This window comes from Plectropomus leopardus, chromosome 3, assembly GCF_026936395.1.
Source record: "Plectropomus leopardus strain MGB_pleo_1.0 chromosome 3, ASM2693639v1, whole genome shotgun sequence".
Taxonomy (NCBI): Eukaryota; Metazoa; Chordata; class Actinopteri; order Perciformes; family Serranidae; genus Plectropomus; species Plectropomus leopardus.
In genome coordinates, this window is record NC_142178.1 from 45,801 (window position 1) to 64,553 (window position 18,753).

Sequence of the window (18,753 nt, forward strand, 5' to 3'; positions counted from 1 at the left end):
GCATAACAAATAGTGCTGTCAGTGGTTCTGAAACAACTGCTAATCTATTTCAACAGCACATAGTCTGAGTTTGCACCCTGAACACAGTTTAGTAGCTAACAGTAGCACAAAGCACAAACCAGTGAGCTGTAAATGCCGGAGGGCTGGATAGCCAGTTGGGGCAGATCATGGATGTAGGCAGATGGAGTAAAAGGAAAGTTACAACCGTCATGTGTTCACTTTGTAGCAGGTGGCACCCAGAATGGGGAAAGGGTACCACCTAGTGACGTTTTATTATATATAGCTCTACCTGAAAGAGGAACAGAGGCTGCATTGCTGATTCAGGCTAGTGGAGTAGGGCAGGTGCACAACTCACTCCATGCTGGCGTGTGGCGAACATGGAAGCATTGAAATACAGAAACGTCTTGTGGGCGTAACGTTGCTCTGTGAGTATTTTTTTTTTTTGTTATTTGAATGTGTGTGTAACATTTGAGTGTTTTCATTTGTTTTCGGGCCAGCTTCCCTGCTGAGCTGAAGGCGGCTGGTAGTCGGTAGTGCAAAAATAGATCGACGTACCAGGTATTTTAAAGTTAGTTGTGTTGAATTTACCGTTTTGTCGGTATTTATTTTAATATTTAATAACAAAATAGTTTTTAAGATTATTCATCTGTTTTTTACAGAACTTGGGTGGCCCGCTGTTCTTACTGTGAGACTATTTGTATAGTGTGATTTTGTTTTGTCTTGGTCTTTTTGGTCTTGTCTAGTCCGCCCTGGCAAGTGAGCTGGTAGCGGGCAAAAAAAGAAATGGATGTTGCCCTTGGGGCGGACTAGTTTTCTTTCTTTTTTCTTTTTTATTGTATAAACTTACTTCGTGTTATCTGCCTGCTTCCCCCAACTAATCCTTTACTCAGGGTAAACCCCACTTGGGCAGTCAGGGCAGGCCTAAGGTGTGATGTGGCTCATAGTTTGCAGTGAAAGCCATAATGTGTGGAAAATTTGGAAGCGTGTGAAATTAATTGTACAACTTAATTATTGTCATCAAAGTACTGTTTATAATTAACCCCCCGAATTTTACTTTACTAAAGTCAAAGATCATACTTCATAATATTAGTAAGCCTGATATACTCCTCTGTCTCTGTCTCTGTCTGTGTCTCTGTCTGTGTGTGTGTGTGTGTGTGTGTGTGTGTGTGTGTGTGTGTACGTACAAGCATCATGATTTTCCTTCATCGCGAGCATGGATATTGACACTCTATTGTGTCTCTTGTTGCTTCAAGAGGGTCCGAAAAGCAGCTAAATAGCAATAAATTCGGTATGCTGGTAGCCCTCTCCTCCTGTTACCCTGGAACCTTAGATCGTCTTGTTCGTTTGCAGTGACAGGCCATTGTTTATTAACTTAAGAGTATGTACTTCAATGTGGCTTACCATGAAAACAACCTGTGCTTCAGAGTTCAGAGAGTAGTGTAAACAATTGAGTAAGAGTGCACTCTGCTGAACTACATAAGGAAACCATTTCTAAACCACCCAAGCATCATTTTCTGCATGATATGGTCTGTAAAGAAAAGTTTTCCTATCAGCGCTATATGCTCCAACATGTCTGTGAAAGTCTAAAATTGGCCGATAATATTGGTAAACCAGTAACTCGGTTGGGCTCTATTAATTAATATATCATATCACTTCCTAAAATACAATATTTAAAAATAAAGAAACTCCAGTGATGAGAAGAACAAATGAACAAGTGAAGCACCCACAGTTTTTTTCACCAGGATTGTTGTTGTGAGTGTACGTGTGTTTGAACTCACCTGCAGCTGTGTGCAGAAAGCTTTGTGACAGAACTCAAGGCACTTAAGGACCACTGGAAGCTGCGCAAAACTGAGTAGCAGGGTTGCTGTGAAGAGAACACAACACACTTCATCTCACATGCAGGTAAAACCACATGCAGGTAAAATCACATCAATAGCTTGACCTCCATTTCCATTTTGAACAGTTTTTGCAAGTGCATCATATTCTGTATTAGAATTATGAGACAGACATGGCCCACTCAGGTATTAGCTTCATCATTGTTTAATATAAAAAAATAATTAATATGAAAATAATTTAAATAACAAAATTAAACTATTTGAAAATCAAGATAATTTCTTTGGCATTTAAATTTTTTGCCTTGTTGGAAATATGACCCAGGGGTGACCTCTAGCTCACAGGGTAGAGTGTGCGCCCCATATGCCTCCCACAGCGGCCCAGGTTCAAGTCCAGCCTGTGGCCCTCTTGTTGCGTGTCGGTCCCCCTTCTCTGTGCCAACCTTCCTGCCTCTCTCAAACTATCCTAAATATTAAAAGGAAAAATGCCCCACAAAAAATAATCTTCAAAAAAAAAAAAGAAAAGAAATGTGACCCAATCATGACACCACCCAATCAACACACCGCACACTAACGTTAACCCTGAACTGTTACACCCTTACTTAAGATGATTGAAGATTCCCTGATACCAGATGCTATTTTTACATCTTGATGCATTTAAAATTCCCAGGTTGTTTCGGGGAAATCTGACAATCATTGCAAAAGAGTTTGACAATAAATGTAGCTTCTAAATAAATATTCAAGTTGATACACTGGTGTTTCCTTGGTTATAACTCTCTGGGGCTTGCGGGGTTGAGGGAAATTGGATTTTTTTGTTTTTGCTTATGTAGACTATTTCATTTTAATCTCCACTTTAGAGGTAACTATTTTTAATCCTCTGCCTTTGTCTGACAGCTTCAGTTACTTTTCAGTGACAGTTTGTCATCCCTTTGCTGTTCAGTGGAGTCCATGTATCAGCAGATGTGTTGATGTGTGTTGATGTTTGTGATAAACTGTTTCCTCTATTTGCTGAGAACATTCTCCTTCTTAAGGTGCAGTCTGTGATTTTAAGTCAACTTTAAAAAAATCAGGTGTTTTATACACAGCCCTGGCTCTATAAATGGGCAACAGACAAAGAGGCTTGGATTGAGACACAGTGCTCCCTGTTGCCATAGCAACACTCTCTTCATGTTGACTTCACAGCAGTAAATCCTGCATACAGTGTTTGCAAAGGATTTTATAGACTTAAACATGTTTGCTAGCACAGTGGAGTTATTTGGGTTGATGCAGGTAAACTTATCTTCCTTGTTACCTGATCTACAAACACATAGCTCTGTCCCCTGCCTCGCCCTCTTTCTCTGCCAGTGTGTATTAAAGTCCTCTAAGGGACTGTCCATTATTTATCAGATGAGGGGGGAGGCTGTGGTGTGACTTTTTTTCACTCTCTCTTTAGCTTTATCTTGACCCTCCCAGAAGCTATAATAAATGTTATTCCCAATTAACACTCTCTCCAAAACAAAAGACACTTAAGTCTGTATCTTGTTTTTTTTTTCAAAATGCCTTACAACTTTTGCACCACTCCTTCTCCCCTCATAATAATGAATCCTAAGCACTGAACACATTTTCCCCTCTTCCTGGGTTACACTATTAAAATAATGAAGTGTAAATACAGTGTTTCTGATTACATTACTGCAACTGTCACAGCAAGTAGCTTAAAGTCTGTCTCCCTGCCCCTCACATACAAACAAAAACTAATTTTTTTAGGAAACACTAAAAACATTGGATATATTACTTTGCAAACTTGGTATATATATTTTTTTTTACAAACAACAATAGACCTCATATTGTTTCTCCCTGTAATTACACATGTTCACCTCTGTAACTAATTCATTGAGTGTTCTCTCACCCATCTGCATTAACATCATTGTCTTCGTTTTTAAACTAGTGCAAAATTTCATGGTTAATAATATCAAATGCTTTTTTTTAAGTCAATAAATATTCCCACTGTATATTTTTTGTTATCTATACAGCTCATTAACTCCTCAACTAGTTCCATTAATGCCATAGATGCTGATCTGGTTGACCTGAAACCATACTGACTGTCTATTAGCAAGTTATGTTTTTCAATAAAATTGTATAGTTTTGCAAAAAAATAGTTTTTCAAGTATCGTGGCGAACTGTGAAAGGATACTGGCCTATAGTCGGTAAAATGATGTGCATCACCAGCTTCATACAGTATAATGGGATGACTTTGGTGATTATTATTATTATTATTATTGTTGTTATTATTATTATTATTATTATTATTAATAATAATAATAATAATACCTTTTATTCATAGAGCACTTTTCAAGATACTCAAAGACACTTAACAGAATTAAAAAAAAAAAAGATTATAAAATTCAATGCATTTTAATACATAATAAAATACACAACATTAAAATTAATATGACATTAATAAGTCATTAAAAGCAGTTTTGAAAAGGTGAATTTTGATAAGTGTTTTGAACTGGGAGAGGTCAGTGCAGCTCCAGATGCTCAGCATCAGAGGAGCGGATGGTGCAAGGAGTGAGGAATGAGCTGGTTGCTGAGGTGGGGGGATCGCAGGAGCAGGAGTGAATGAGCAAACGAACAGCAGAGTTCTAACAGGAGAGGGCAGTGCTGGTGATGTTCAGGGAGGATTCCAGACTGGAGAGATGAATGGTGTGGCTGAATGTGTCAAAGGCCGCTGTAAAGTCGAGAAGGACGAGAATACTGAGGGTACCAAAGTCTGAGGAGAGGAGGTCATTGGTGACTTTGAGGAGAACTGTTTCTGTGCTGTGTTGTGAGCGGAATCCAGAATAAAGTGATTTGAACAGGCTATTGGAAGTGAGGTGGGTTTTGAGTTGAGAGATTTGAAAAAAACGCCCCGCCCCCCGGCTCTTCTATTCTCCTTCGCTCAGCCCCGCCTCTCCCCTCCAGTGGAGAGGAAGAGCAGAGACAAATGAACTACAAGCCAAACCAGGGAAGAAAGGATTGGTGGGTCTTATTTACCGTAACTACTACGAGTGCCCTCGCCCTGCGGTGGACACTTTATTTGTGCAGTTGTAAGGTGTTTGGCCAGTGGGGCGCGATTTTTTTGTCTAATTGCAACTCACTTATTGTCCGACAGGCGGGTGGAGGTGTGGATCGTGTCAGCACAGCAGCGGCAGCAATAGCAGCAACAGCTCTCCACTTGGCTAGGCCTGAATCCTCCTCGCAATCACTAATGGACTTTGAAAAACAAGCCTTAGAGTCTCCGGAATAGGTAACGACCTGCCTTTGATATTTCGCGCTCGGTTCCGCTGGTTTGGGGTTGGGATTGTTGTTGGTGGAAAGAGAAATGATCCTTAATTTGGTTAACTTGGTTTGTTGTATGTGCAGTGTACGCAAGCTAGCTATCATAGCAAGAGCTAATTTTACGAGCCTCGGTGTATTCCATCCTTAGCATGATGAATAACTAATCTAGAGTGAGACTCGGGAAAGTTAAGTAGGCCTACACCACGTAACGCGAATGGGCTGGTTTGCAGATGGCTGATACAACGTTATTGTTATAATATTTCAATAACATTAACGTGTCATGACTAGTCCTTGCGGCTTGTTGCCCTCAAAAAATCAAAGCAGCAACATTTAATCATACTTTTGTGCGAGCTGGGAGGTATTCAGGACAGGTGCGAGTACAAGGAAGTAACTGGGCCATTCAGGTTGGACTCAAAGTCCATTCTCAGTTTACTTATCAATTTGCCGTTATGTATTTTACCTGAGACGCCCACTCTCTGCGGACGGTGAAGAGACAAGGTTCCATTCGGGCTATTATGCTTGCAGATCTAGTGCTCTGCTGCTTTTAACTTTGGTGCTCTTAAAGTCTGTTGTGAAAACACAGTTTAATGGTTCAGCAGCTATGTTTTGATGTGCCACGCGGGAGAGGATGGGGACAGGGGGCGGTGGCGGAGCAACGAGGTGGTAAAACAGCGAAAACCTGTTGTGTTGGTCTGGATATGTGGGTGTGGTAAGGTGGCAGGCGTGTTTGTGTTTTGATAATGTAGTTCAGGCTAAATCTGCCTTGCCGGATCATTCTCGGAGTAGGCTTGCAGTCGTGGTTTTCATGAGTTTAGGCATGTGACGTAGCACAGCAACAACATACACATAAACCTGTTTGGTAGCTTGTCGAAAGTAACCATGAATTGTTAATTTTTAAGTTAGTTTAGTCAGCAGCATGGTGAGTCTCAGTGTAGCATGCTTGTTGCTTGGGCATGCTTGTCATGATCTCTAAATACCTTGCAGGCGTGGCTGCATTGAGACTGAGACAGAAATGGAAAAGATTGTGAGCAAGTTTGGACAAGCTTTCTCAGAAATGTCCCTTCTGTAGTATTTAAAGGGGAGAGGCATAACATTTTTAAGTAAATTTTGTTTGTCGGGCCTGGTCCCTTGGTGCTTTGCCAGGTGTTTTAATGAGGGCTATCATTTGTAAGCCCCTGTAATGATGGGCTTTCAAAGTACACCAGGGGTGTGTCCCTCAGTCACTGGGTTTTCTTTTTTATGCTCTCTCTCTCTCTCTCTCTTCCCCTTCACACACACTTCGGGTGCTTTTCATTACACTGACCTAAATCCTCGTGTCCCTCATTCGCCTTCTCTTCCCGCGTTTTCAGTCTCTCTCACAGGAGGTGCGAGCTGAGGAGTCGAGGAAGAGATGCAAAAAGAAGGGGAAGGGGTGCTTTTAATTACGCTAACCTGACTCCAAGCTTCCTTCACTCGCCTTAAGTCCCTCCCACAGGAGATGTGAGCGGAGGAGCCCAGGAGGAGATGCGAGGAGAGAGGAGGTTAAACTGTGTAATGAGAAATCTTTGGTTCCACAGGGTCAGGCCTGTTTCTCATAGCCGCGTGTCAGAAGTGCATGACTTTAGCCTCGCTGAAATGCAGCGTGTTTCATGCTAGTTGTGTTCACGAGGGCTGAAACGATTCCTCGAATAATTCGAGTAACTGGATTACAAAAAATGATCGAGGAATATTCTCTGCTTCGAGGAATCGTTTAAATTTGCCAGCTCAAAGCATGGTATTTCGCCCGGAGTACTTTTAATGCGGCACAACGAGCTGACGTCACGCACGTAAAGGAAGAAGAAAGAGGCGGCGGATATGTTTGGTTTTAACCATGGATGTAGAGGTAACGACGAAGAAGGCGACGAAAGCGAAGGAAAAGGCAGAAAATGTCAAAAGTGTGGGAGCATTTCAAGCTGGACACCAAGGCGAACACTGCGTGTATTCACTGTAAGACAGCGCTTGTATACCACAACAGTACGTCTTCAATGCTGCAGCATCTCCACCGAAGGCACCCTGTTTACTCCGAGAGCGGAGGACCGTCACCCGAGACAAGGCAAAATTAAGTTAACGTAGCGCTAATTAATGAGATTAACGTTACTGTACCTTGCTAACATAACGTTAGCCCTGCGGAGGGCTAGGTTTCTATTAATTATAACTACTGTCGATGCGTGGCTAACGTGCCTTTCATACAGGCTTTATTTAATCTGTAAAAACACAGCGCTGTAGAGTGATGAGGGTGGAAAATAAAAACATAATAAAGCTAACTGGGTAGTTAAAAAAGGAAACCAATGGTTCATTATTAGGTGAAATGTCTTATTGTCTCATGTATATTTATAATTGCTCTTTAACTAAACAAAAATATGTTTTATCCGATTACTTGATTTATTGATGGAATTTTCAGTAGAATACTCGATTACTAAAATATTCGATAGCTGCAGCCCTAGTGTTCACACATGCAGCATTGTTGCAACGTTGCTGCCACATTGCTGCCCGCAGATATTAGTACCGTATTTTCATATTTATAACCACAAATTCCACTCATTTATGAAGTTGTGCAAGGTCATGCACAGCCGACAAAACAAAATGCCATGTATCAGCAACTGATGGTATTCTGTCCACAGAGACACTGTCAGAGGGCTTTTGTTTTGAAAGGGAAGCAGGGAAGTTGGAGTAAAACAAACGTCTTTGTCTTTCCTCATCTCTGTGACAGAGAGAGACTTTTAAACTGCAGTACAAAATGGTATAGTTTTCCAAGTTTTCATTAAATAGTAATAGAAATATACAGAGGAGAAGATAAGACAGTCTAAGATCCCATATAATGAATGAGCAAGTATAGTTGACTTTTCCTTTAGAAAAATCTATATTTTTATTGGTAACATTGCAAAAGACTCTGTGAAGTGAGCACTAAGATAGTGATTTGGGGGCCTGGGGCCACAGGCACATTGCCTTACTTTCAACCTTTCTCTAATTCAGAATGTTGGCAGGCTGTTGGCAGCTATAGAAGAAATAGGCTTATTTAAAACTGTTTTTCTCAAGAACAATGATTATTAGCACACAGTAGAAGTTCAAGTCAGAGTCTTGCAGTCAGAGGTAGGCGTATTATCAGCACATTATACTTAATTTTACTTGAAGTTTGTTTAAGATGGAGCTTTTAATTCTTATGTAATGCTGGATCGTGTGATAAATAATAATGCATCATATGTTTATTACACTCCAACACACTGTGGTCAAATGAAACCATGTCAGTGAACTTTCAGGTCAAAAAATAAATAAAAAAAACAGGGAAGCAAAAAAACAAAATAATTGTTCATTAAGCACAATTTGAGTGAAATGTTCAATTAACCGTGATATTGATTTTAGGTATCAACGCTCTGCCCTACTAGACACAGCAGTGAGTGCATGAGGGGACGGTTATCAGGCAGATTGAACAATGTACACCAAAATTACAACAATTTCCTATTTTGTGGCGAGAAGACATCAAAATTGTATGGCCCGTAACGGGAAAACTGTAAAAGTTCAGGTTTCACGGACCTGTGACAACTTTTCATCACCAAGGGGTTGAAAATGGACACACCAACTCTTAAGTCGATCTGATTAATGCTGTAGGAGAAGATGGCAAAAGTATGAGGCCTGAAATTGCCAAAATTGAGCACAAAATTCAAAATAGCTAATCCCCTGTTGACTTTAGGGGATGGGTCTGAGAGGCTTTTTTGTTTGTCTTTGCATGATACATAAGTGTACTGCATTTCATAATTGTAGGTGAAACTAAATGTGAACTTCCCATAGTTCCTGTGGAGCCATTTTGCCACGCCCATTTCTGAAGACCCCAAAATACAAGATTTTTCGCCAGTCTGGATGAGCGTAGCAATTTTCATGGAGTTTTTGGGCATGTTTAGACTTCCAAAAATGCAATTCATTGGAGAGAATGCTGCACTCATTGAGTGAGATATTTCACACAATGTAGTACTTCTTATGACCACTAGGTGGTGCCGGAGAACACAAAATCAAAGTCATCCTGGTCTACATCATTTGTAGACCAAAGCATGTTAAATCAAACGATAATTGTGTTACAAGGTATACTTCCTGTTGCCAGCAGAAGGCGCATTGAGTATCATAGTTAACTGACATGTTGATGTTTTCAGGGCTGCAACCTGATCACAACTGCAAAAAATGTGGGGCTAATCCGTAAAGGCAAACTGAAATTAGAGCAGCTTCCTATTTGGTTGCGAATACTACATTGCCACGGCAACAGTGTTCATTAAAAACATATGAGCTTCACAAGGAGGCATCATAGAGGTCTTAAAGCAGCTTTTGTTACCAAGTTTAAGCTGACTGTGGTCAACCTGTAAGTGGATGCACCTAAAAATATAAATCATGTGACTTCCTGTTTCCAGTAGGTAGCAGTATGCCGATTAGTCAAATGAACCATGCAAATGTTATCAGGTTGGGACTCAAGCATGAGAAGTCTGGGGGCAGATTGGCCAATGTCTGATTGAGCTACTACAACTTCCTGTTTCATGGCGACATCAAAGTTGAAAACCTAGCCACACCCCCATTGTATGATGAAAACTCAGAAACTGAATAACTTTCGATGTCCCGTGATCTTACATTTCAGTGAAAGTCTGAACAAGCAGGCAGAGAGTTTCGATCCTTCAGTTAGATATTTAATGTGGGGTAATACCTCCTGTGGCCCGTGGCGCTAGAAACCACGTAAAATGTACATCATCTTGGTCTACATAATTTGTGGACCAAACCATGTTTATGTCAAAGTATAGTTGTGTCAAGAGTATTACTCTCTTTTTCCAGTTGGTGGCACTGTGATCATCATACTTAATTGACATGTTGATGTGTTCAGGGCTGCACCTTGATCACACCTGTAAAATTTGGGTCCGATCGGTTGATGCAAACTGAAGTTCTAACAACTTCCTGTTTGGCGGCGAAGACCATGTTGCCATGGCAACAATGTTCATAAAAAACCTATTAAATCACAAGCAGGCATTGTCATGGTCTTAAAGCTTTTCTTACGGGGTTTGAGCTGAGTACAGTCAACTTGGAAGGAGGTGCACATCAAAATATAAAACGTGTAACTCCCTGTCTCCAGTAGGTGGCGCTATTATGATAACTCAATTGAGCCATTCAGGTGTGTTCAGGGCGTGACTCTTTATCAAGCAGTAGAAGTTTTTGGGAGATTGCACGATGTTAGGGTGAGATACGACAACTTCCTGTTTCATGGCGAAACATCAAAGTTGGAAACCAAGTCACGCCCACATGGTGTGACGAAAACTCATTTTTTAAATCAGTTCTTATATCAAATGTCTTAAGGTGTCATGGAACACATTTGAAGTCAACTGGGTGAAGTGAAATCTGTAGGAGATATACTACATCAGAGAATAACGTGATTTTCATGCCATTACTTGTTGCCAGTAGGTGGCACAGAAATGGTAAGGGTTATCAAGAAGGTGTGTTCAGGATGGGACTGTCATCAAATGTGACGTTTGGTGCATATTGAACCATGTCTCTTAGAGTTATTAACTACTTCCTGTTTACCTCCTGGTTCATGGCGAGACATGGACATTTTTGGCCCAATAATGACCACACATTTTAATAACTTTTGACGACCAAGTCCTTCTGAGAAGATGTTTCATCTTGGGGTGTTACATGTGCCTACCAATTTTGGTTAATGTAGGTGAAAGCAGAGGCGGGGGCTGTTTCACACAAATGTAATAGGGGGTGTCCTGAGCCATTTTTTCAAACTTGCGCCTGAGACCCTTAAAATATTTTTTCAACAGACCTGATAAAGCTGCCAAATTTCATGGTGTAGTAATTCAAGTTGCCACTAGATGTCAGCAGAGGGGAGACAAATTCAATGTCACCTTTGTGTACATCATTTGTATCATGTAAATCCAATGATAATTGTCCCTCAAGGCTTACTTCCTTTTGCGAGTAGGTGGTGCTATTATGACTAGTGGATATTGTCATACTGATATGTTCAGGGCGGGATCCTAATGAAACCTTAGTTTTTTTGAGCATGTTCAGACCTCCAAAAATGCAATTCATTTGAGAGAAAAATAATAATAACAATTCTTTGCATTCCAAGAGGGTCCTCGCACCGTTCAGCACTGGGGCCCTAATTAAAGCTGCAAGCAGCGATGAACGGGCCTTTGCACCCCTACGCAAGTCGGGGCTACTGGCGAGACTCCAAGTGATGTAATCGTTCATTTCAGTGAAAGTCGGAAAAAGTATGCAGAGAGTTTGGACATTTCACATGTTGTAGTACTTCCTGTGGCCACTAGGTGGCGCTGGAAGCCACACAAAATCTACGTCATCTTGGTCTAAATCATTTGTAGACCAAGCCATGTAAATAATTTCATGTAAATCAAAGGATAGTTGTGTTATGAGGCTCACTTCTTTTTTCCAATTGGTGGTGCTGTGAGTATCATACTTCATTGACATGTTGATGTGAATTGCTGATGATTTGAAGTCAATCGGATAAACTCGCATGTCATTTCTATGTCATTTCCTGTTGCCAGAAGAGGGGGCTATAAGTAATAGTAACAATTGTCATGTAGGTGTGTTCAGGGCAAGACTGTCATCCAACATGTGGAGTTTTTAGTGCAGATTGGACCATGTCCCTTAGAGTTATAAAGCACTTACTGTTTACGTCCCGGTTCATGGTGAGACATTGATAATTGTCAGCCAAGTAACCCCAGAACAGTGAAAGTCAGAAAAAGTAGGAAGAGAGTTTCGATCCTTCAGTTAAATATTTCATATGGGGTAATACTTCCTGTGGCCAGTGGGTGGTGCTGGAGACCACACAAAATGTACATCATCTGGTTTACATCATATGTAGACCAAACCATGTAAATGTCATGTAAATCAAAGTATAGTTGTCTTAAGAGGTTCACTTCTTTTTTTTCCCAGTTGGTGGCACTGAATTGACATGTTGATGTGTACAAGGCTGCACGTTGATCTCAGCTGTAACATTTGGGGCCAATCGGTTGATGCAAAGTGAATTTGCAACAACTTCCTGTTTGGCGGCAAATACCAGGTTGCTAAGGTGATGGTCACTAAGGTGATGAACCAGGAAGTACCCTCCCCCTTGGGTACTTCCTGGTTCATGGCGAGACATGGAAATGTTTGGCCCAGTAACGGCCACAGTGTGATGAAAACTCACAAATTTAATAACTTTTGATGTCCCACGCCTTCTGAGAGGATTTCTTAAATTTGAAGTCAATTGGATGAAATCTGTAGGAGAAAACTGAATTATAATGACCCTTCTTAAAGGACAAAAATACACCATTATTTTATTTTTACATGCAGGTGGGGCTGCTTGATAAAGGCGAAAATCATAAACATGATTATTTTGGTCAATACTGAAATCATGATTACTTACCAGGATTACTCACTGACTTTGTAAACATGTTGCATTTATTGAACATAAAAGACTGTTGAACATTAATTTCCCTTAATACTTTTACAATAGAGCTTCTTTTGATGCCTTAATTTAAGTCCTGTTGAGTTGCTTTGTATAATTTGTGTCCTTAACTGACGACTGCTCTGGGGTTGTCCTTTTCTCCTTTTGTTTGTTTTATGATTTGGTCATAGGCCAATTTGTGTTTAAACTTAAGCTTATTGATAAGATTTGATGCATGTGATACAGACACCACCATGTCGCAAATCTTGCATTTTATTCATTTTTGTTCCATGTCGGATGCCTCATATCGAAAGTGTTCCCGCACAACAGAATTGTTCTGCCTAATTTGCTCCCCAAACGCTGTTGCTCTCCGTCTGTCATCTTTCCTTGTGCTGATACAACTTGCTTTCTGGTAGTATCGGCTGCATGTGATGAGTTTAGGCTGAGGGATGGAGGGGCCAAAATGCGCAGGCCCATGGCATTCAGGGCACAAGACAAGACGAAATACAGGTACACTTGCAAATAATTGTTTTTTCTCGATTACATTGTTTTTGTAATTGTCAGCAGTCGAAATTGAAATTTGATTAATTGCACAGCCCTACATGCAGACTTTATGTCCTTTATATTTATATATTTATATTTATATATATATATATATATATATATATATATATATATATATATATATATATATATATACACATATATATATATGTCCTTTATATTTATATATTTATATATATATATATATACATATATATATATATATATATTATGGGAGTAGCAGAGAGACAGCATTAATCAGTTTTTCTGTTTAATTTTTGAGGGAGGGATATTTGTTCTCAGCAGGCAAAATACATTTACAGTATGTATGCATTTATATTTTTCTTGTGCTACAATGCTTGTAAATACTCACAACCCACAGTGTTAAGTAACAAAGCATTACCTAACAGTGCTTAAGAATGACCTCTTTAATGCATTGAAGGATGTATGATATTTACAAAGCTACCAACATAAATTATAAAGCTAATGACGTAATTCTAAAGAATAACAACTCATAGCTCATAGACATAGTAATTATACGCGGGGTGCCCAGGTGAGTTACTGGGTGCCTTACAGCCCTTTGTGTCTTTAACATTGATATGAGGAAGGTATCTGCCAGACTGATTCTGTTTTCAGTTGCTTGTTATATATATATATATTTTTTTTACCTTGGAATGCAGGATAATGCTTCCATAGCACTATCTGACACTAGATCATTGATTGAAATCCAAAAAAGACCATTGACCAGCCTATTTTTTATGACTTTTTCTGTTTGAATTGCCATCCATTGTTATAGTAAGTGGCATAATAGAAAAATGAGGTCTGCCAAATGTGGTAATGCGATGCTGTCTCTGAATGCTCTCACACTTGCACTAGTCCTTCGTCTAGTTTTCACTTTTTTCTTTCTATTTTTTAACAATGCACAACAGAAGGTGAAGAAATGCACCAATTAAGTGACAGTAATGTTCCCTCATCCATGATCTGCAGTCCCACCATGTCCTGGCAATGAATGATCACTTTTGCAGATAAATCCTTCAGTAGTGAGCTCTTTCTTAACACTTGCTTTTGATTCAGTGTTTCTTGCTCGTATTCTGTCTGATCACACTTTTTCTTTGTACCTGCTTCTTTATCTCCTGTGCTTTCTCTTGCTTTATTTATCTTACCTTGCTTTGCCCTCCTGTGTCAGCCCCTGCTTCTTTTTAACCTTTAAAATTCAACATCATTAGTGCTTTAATGTGTGCATTAACAAATGTGCACGATGCCAGGGCCCCTCTGACTTTATATGTGCTTGGGGGACTCAGCCTTGCTCTATGTCTTTTCTTCAATTACATCCTGGTGTTGGTTGAATGTTTCTACTCTATGTTGTTGACCTTGTCCTGTCCTTTCCTGTCCTTTCCTGTCCTTTCCTTTCTCGTGCTCTGCTCTCAGTGTGTGAATGGAGCAGTGTGCCAGTACGGCCTCCCTGCTGGCCTCAATGCGGGAGCAGGAGAGGCAGTTTGAGATGCTGAGCCGAGCTCTGGAGGAGGAGCGGAGGTCATGTGACAGAACCCTGCCCCGCCCCCTCCCCAACATGCAGGTAACACGGAACCAACCCTGCCTGCATTTCCTCCCACCTTCACGCACATTTTTCATTGAAAGGTCACTTGGATTCACCCTTGATCCACATGAGTGCATCTGTTGTCATCACCATGGTCACCTCCATCCCATGTGTGTGGACTGGCTGGATAGCAGCAGAACCTAAACCAAACCTGTAGGAAAAAATACCTCCTTGGTAGGTTTTAGTCAAATTGGAGTCTTGAAATGTACTTGAATTAAACTTGAATTTTGGGAGTTAAACATAGTGAAATAAAGCGAGTCAAGCACCTTTCAATACTGCCTTCCTGAGGAGGTGATTTTCAGTCTCTGCTGCTTCTCACATTATATATTGTTTCCTTCCTCCATTGTGGTGGATGTCTAATTCAACATCCTCATCGTCATTCTTGCCCTCCACCAATCAAGATTAACAATGTAACCCATCATGTTTGTCTTGACCTTCACCATGGGAAATTGCATGCAGGGTAATGTCTTTGATGATATCTGATATTGGGCTTTTTCTAAGCCTCTCTAAGTAGCTGAGATACACTTTGTCAGCCATGTGGTTTATTTATAATTTGTTTTATTTATTTCAGGTAAAAGGAAGACACCCCTCAGCTGTTTTTTGAGTGGGCTTAAATCCATTAATGTGGAAAAGGGTTTAGCCATACTTGTTTCCTCAGCTATGAACTCTTTGTAAAAAAAAAAAAAAAAAAAAAAAAGCAACAAACTTGATCTCTGACATGAATAAACTGGTGTACAATGTGCACACACAAAAGCATACTTAAAGACCTGAGGCAACCTTTGAAACACACTGGGTCCTCTCACTTGTTCACTTTACCTTTTTCATTATTGCATTGGAGCACACATTTCCTGGTAAAAATCCCAGTCCAAGGTAATTTCAGTGGTTGATAAGGAGCAGAAATATAGGAACAGTGTGTGTTATTGTGAAAGCAGAACAGAAATGTGGGGTATGCTGGTTCTTATCTTTGCTGTATGTGTTTACATAGCCCATAGGTCTCAGAATGTCTCTGCTTCTCTCCCAGATAACATAACATGACCTTAGTCTTTACTGACAGGTTCCCACATGCTCATATCTGCCTGGCACTTTTTTACTCTTCTCTTTGACTGAGCCCTTATCTGAACTCAGGAGTGTGTTCATTTGCTTAAAGTCTTGTTTTTGTGATCTAGGCCTGAGTGGCACTTTTAAAGGCTGTTATTGCGCCCCCCAGAAGTATTTTTTCTAGATACAACATCTATGTCACCATAAGACAACTTTACTCCATGTCTGAATTGCTGTCGAGCAATTTGCCCACTGGCTGCACCCCCATAGTAGTGGAGTTTAACTGCAGAGATGGCTGTAGAGATGCATAGAACTGGCCCCTGTGGTTGGAATGCGAAGTGCACCACACTCATCACCATTCCTGGGCAGACAATGCTGTTGCTTTATACTCATAAAAGAAAGACGTTTGTGTCTTTGTCTCTCTGTGGCTCATTATTAATTTCATAGCTTATTATTTCATCCTTTAATTGTATTATCACATTGAATTCATAGGATTGTTGGCTAAGTGAGTTCCATTCAGTGGTTTGTGATAGGGCTGAAGTGCAAAAGTAAATCCTCTATGTCCAGCACCCACTCTACTGCACACTTGGATGTGCATGTCATTCAAACTTTTCTTTACCTTTATGTGTGTTGGATCTTCTCGTGTGTGTTGTCCTTCCTGCAGAACAGCCGCATTCTCTGTGATGCAGACATAGAGAGGCTCACACTGAACGAGAGTTACATCAACGGGACACATCACGTAAGCATCTTTCAGATCCCTTTCTCTCAGCTATTTTATTCCTAATGATTGTATGGTTTGAAGGTCACACATGGTTATCCCATGTGTGACCTTCATGTGAGTTTCTCTCTGAAATTTGTGTGCATATGCAGTTCAGGATGGAGCCTGGCCAGGTGGTGCAGGAGACATACACAGTGGAGGAAGATCCTCAGGAGGCACCACCTGTTGTCTCTGTGAAGGCCAGTGAAGATGGGACCACGCGATGCACAGAAACTACGGTAACACGAGTTAAATAACAAATAAACTTTGTTACAAGGGATAGTTTGGGATTTTTTTAAGTGGGGCTGTATGGGATACTTATGTATATTCAGTGTACAACATACAATAGCCGGGTATGCAGAAACAGACGGGGCGCACCTCAAAGCTCAGAATTACACTAATGTATAGGGGTTGATATGAAAATCCGATTAAGCCACTTTAAAAATGGCCTACAGAAAAAAATCTATATCTACCTCACCATCACAAACCCTTTCCTTTGGCACTACATGTTCTCAACCGCATAACTTCTGTATTCCTACACATAAGGCCAAAAGAGCCTTGCATTGTATCAAGCCGCTGGTCAGGTGTTTGTGTCAGAAAATGCTGTTACTGACTCTTACATGACATGACTGAAATGAAACTTTGCGATTCTAAAGATTTCACGTTGATGTTTTTTTCTGAGATGTGCAGAAAAAGTGGAAAAAAAGAAAGTTGCACTGAATATAGACTTAAACCTGCAAGTCTGAGACAGTTCTGCATTTGCAGTGAACATTCTCTCAAGAGAATTATATAAAACCACCAGCTAATAAACAAAAGAGACACTGGAGAGCACTGCTGAACCCAATCATCAGGTCAAAGTATACTAAAAACCTACAAATATATGAAATGACTCAAGCAAGCAGGAAAGTGTGAAGTGCTTACACCTTCTGATCCATTAATATTCTGAACTTGTGTTGTTAGCAAGTCCAGGCAGCAGCAGCTCTCTGTTTACAGTTCACAAATAACTTTTGCTCTGTTTCATTTCGGCCTGTTCAGTCTGCCTTTGTAAAAGTTCTCTGTACTCTGTTTTGTTGAAGTATCCCTTTGTCTTCAAGGTGAACCCCATATTGTTGTCGCTGCCATAATCACTCTAGTATTTTTTGTCTCTTCCATGAACTGCAGAGAGTTTGAATCAAACAGCTGAAGTTATACAGTTAAGAAAATGTAGCCAAAAGAAAATGCTGTGTGATGGAGAAGTAAAATGTTGATAACGCTCTCAGCACAGAGTCTGCTTAGACTGACATTGATTTTTTTAAGCAAGCCTTTTTTAAAATGGTTAAAATATGTTTGGATATCAAGCCTCTCTATACAGCAGTGTAAATGCTGAGCTGTGGTCTGCGCACCCCCTCTGTTTCTGCAAACAGGGAGTGTGCCCACCGCCAGCCGCTGTATGCAATACACTGACTATACATACGTATCTCATACAGCCCCACTTAAAAAAATCTATCTGATCAATCTGAGCTATTACTTTAAGCGAGCATTACAAAACTGACAACGGAAGAACAGTTTTGTGTGGCATAAGACTTTTTTTGTTAAGATTGAATCTCGTATTAACTTTAAAGTGTAAATTACATAATGCCAAACTTGTAAATATTACCTGTTGAATCTTGTCTCCTGTCTCCCTGTTTTGTCCTTAAAGGTAAAGAAAGTAATGACGACCACCACCACTCGCACAGTCATCCCTTCAGTGTCGGACACATTTTCCCTGGATGGTGGAGGTTCATTGACAGGTATGGGTGGCTACACTGCACCCATGGTCTACAGACAGGGACCTGGAGGTGGCTTGCCTATGGATTACCCCACTCAAACTGTGCCCCGCAACTACCACTACGGGCCGCAAGGGAATCTAGACGACTACCGCACTGGACCCCCATCTGAGATTTACGCAAGCCATAGTAGGGCAGCTCAGATGGATAATCGCTACAGGTATAGTTTTTGTTAAAACTCATGTCCACACAGCTGATGTAGGATAAACGCTATTGCCACAGGGTAATATGGCCCATAATTGCATCTCTTCCTTAATTTACTCTCAACTTTCCTGCCCTCTCCAGAACAGTCCATCCAGATGGGTACAGAACCCTGGATCCAAGCTACAGAGCCCCCAGCAGGAACCAGCTGGACCCCTATGCTGCTCAGCCACAGGCATGTCATTGTATCACTTTGTTGAAACAGAGTTTTACTTGATCTGCTGATACTTTTTGCCACAGCATTTAGCTTG

At 40.5% G+C, this 18,753-nt stretch overlaps 1 protein-coding gene across 9 annotated transcripts in view; it reads left to right on the forward strand.

The window, feature by feature from the left end:
- Positions 1-4,693: 4,693 nt before the first annotated feature.
- Positions 4,694-18,753, forward strand: part of ctnnd1 (catenin (cadherin-associated protein), delta 1) — an 87,526-nt gene continuing 73,466 nt past the window's right edge. For 6 of the 9 annotated variants that reach the window (XM_088075303.1, XM_042485091.2, XM_042485095.2 and 3 more), the window contains exons 1-7: positions 4,694-4,829; positions 4,963-5,097; positions 14,533-14,680; positions 16,404-16,478; positions 16,610-16,735; positions 18,175-18,461; positions 18,587-18,677. In XM_088075303.1, coding sequence (XP_087931429.1) covers positions 14,540-14,680; positions 16,404-16,478; positions 16,610-16,735; positions 18,175-18,461; positions 18,587-18,677 — 720 coding nt within the window. In that variant the 5' untranslated portion in view covers positions 4,694-4,829; positions 4,963-5,097; positions 14,533-14,539. Of the gene's footprint in view, positions 4,830-4,962; positions 5,098-12,977; positions 13,072-14,532; positions 14,681-14,751; positions 14,876-16,403; positions 16,479-16,609; positions 16,736-18,174; positions 18,462-18,586; positions 18,678-18,753 lie in introns of those variants that run through there. The other 3 variants (XM_088075302.1, XM_042485096.2, XM_088075306.1) reach the window with 3 other exon arrangements.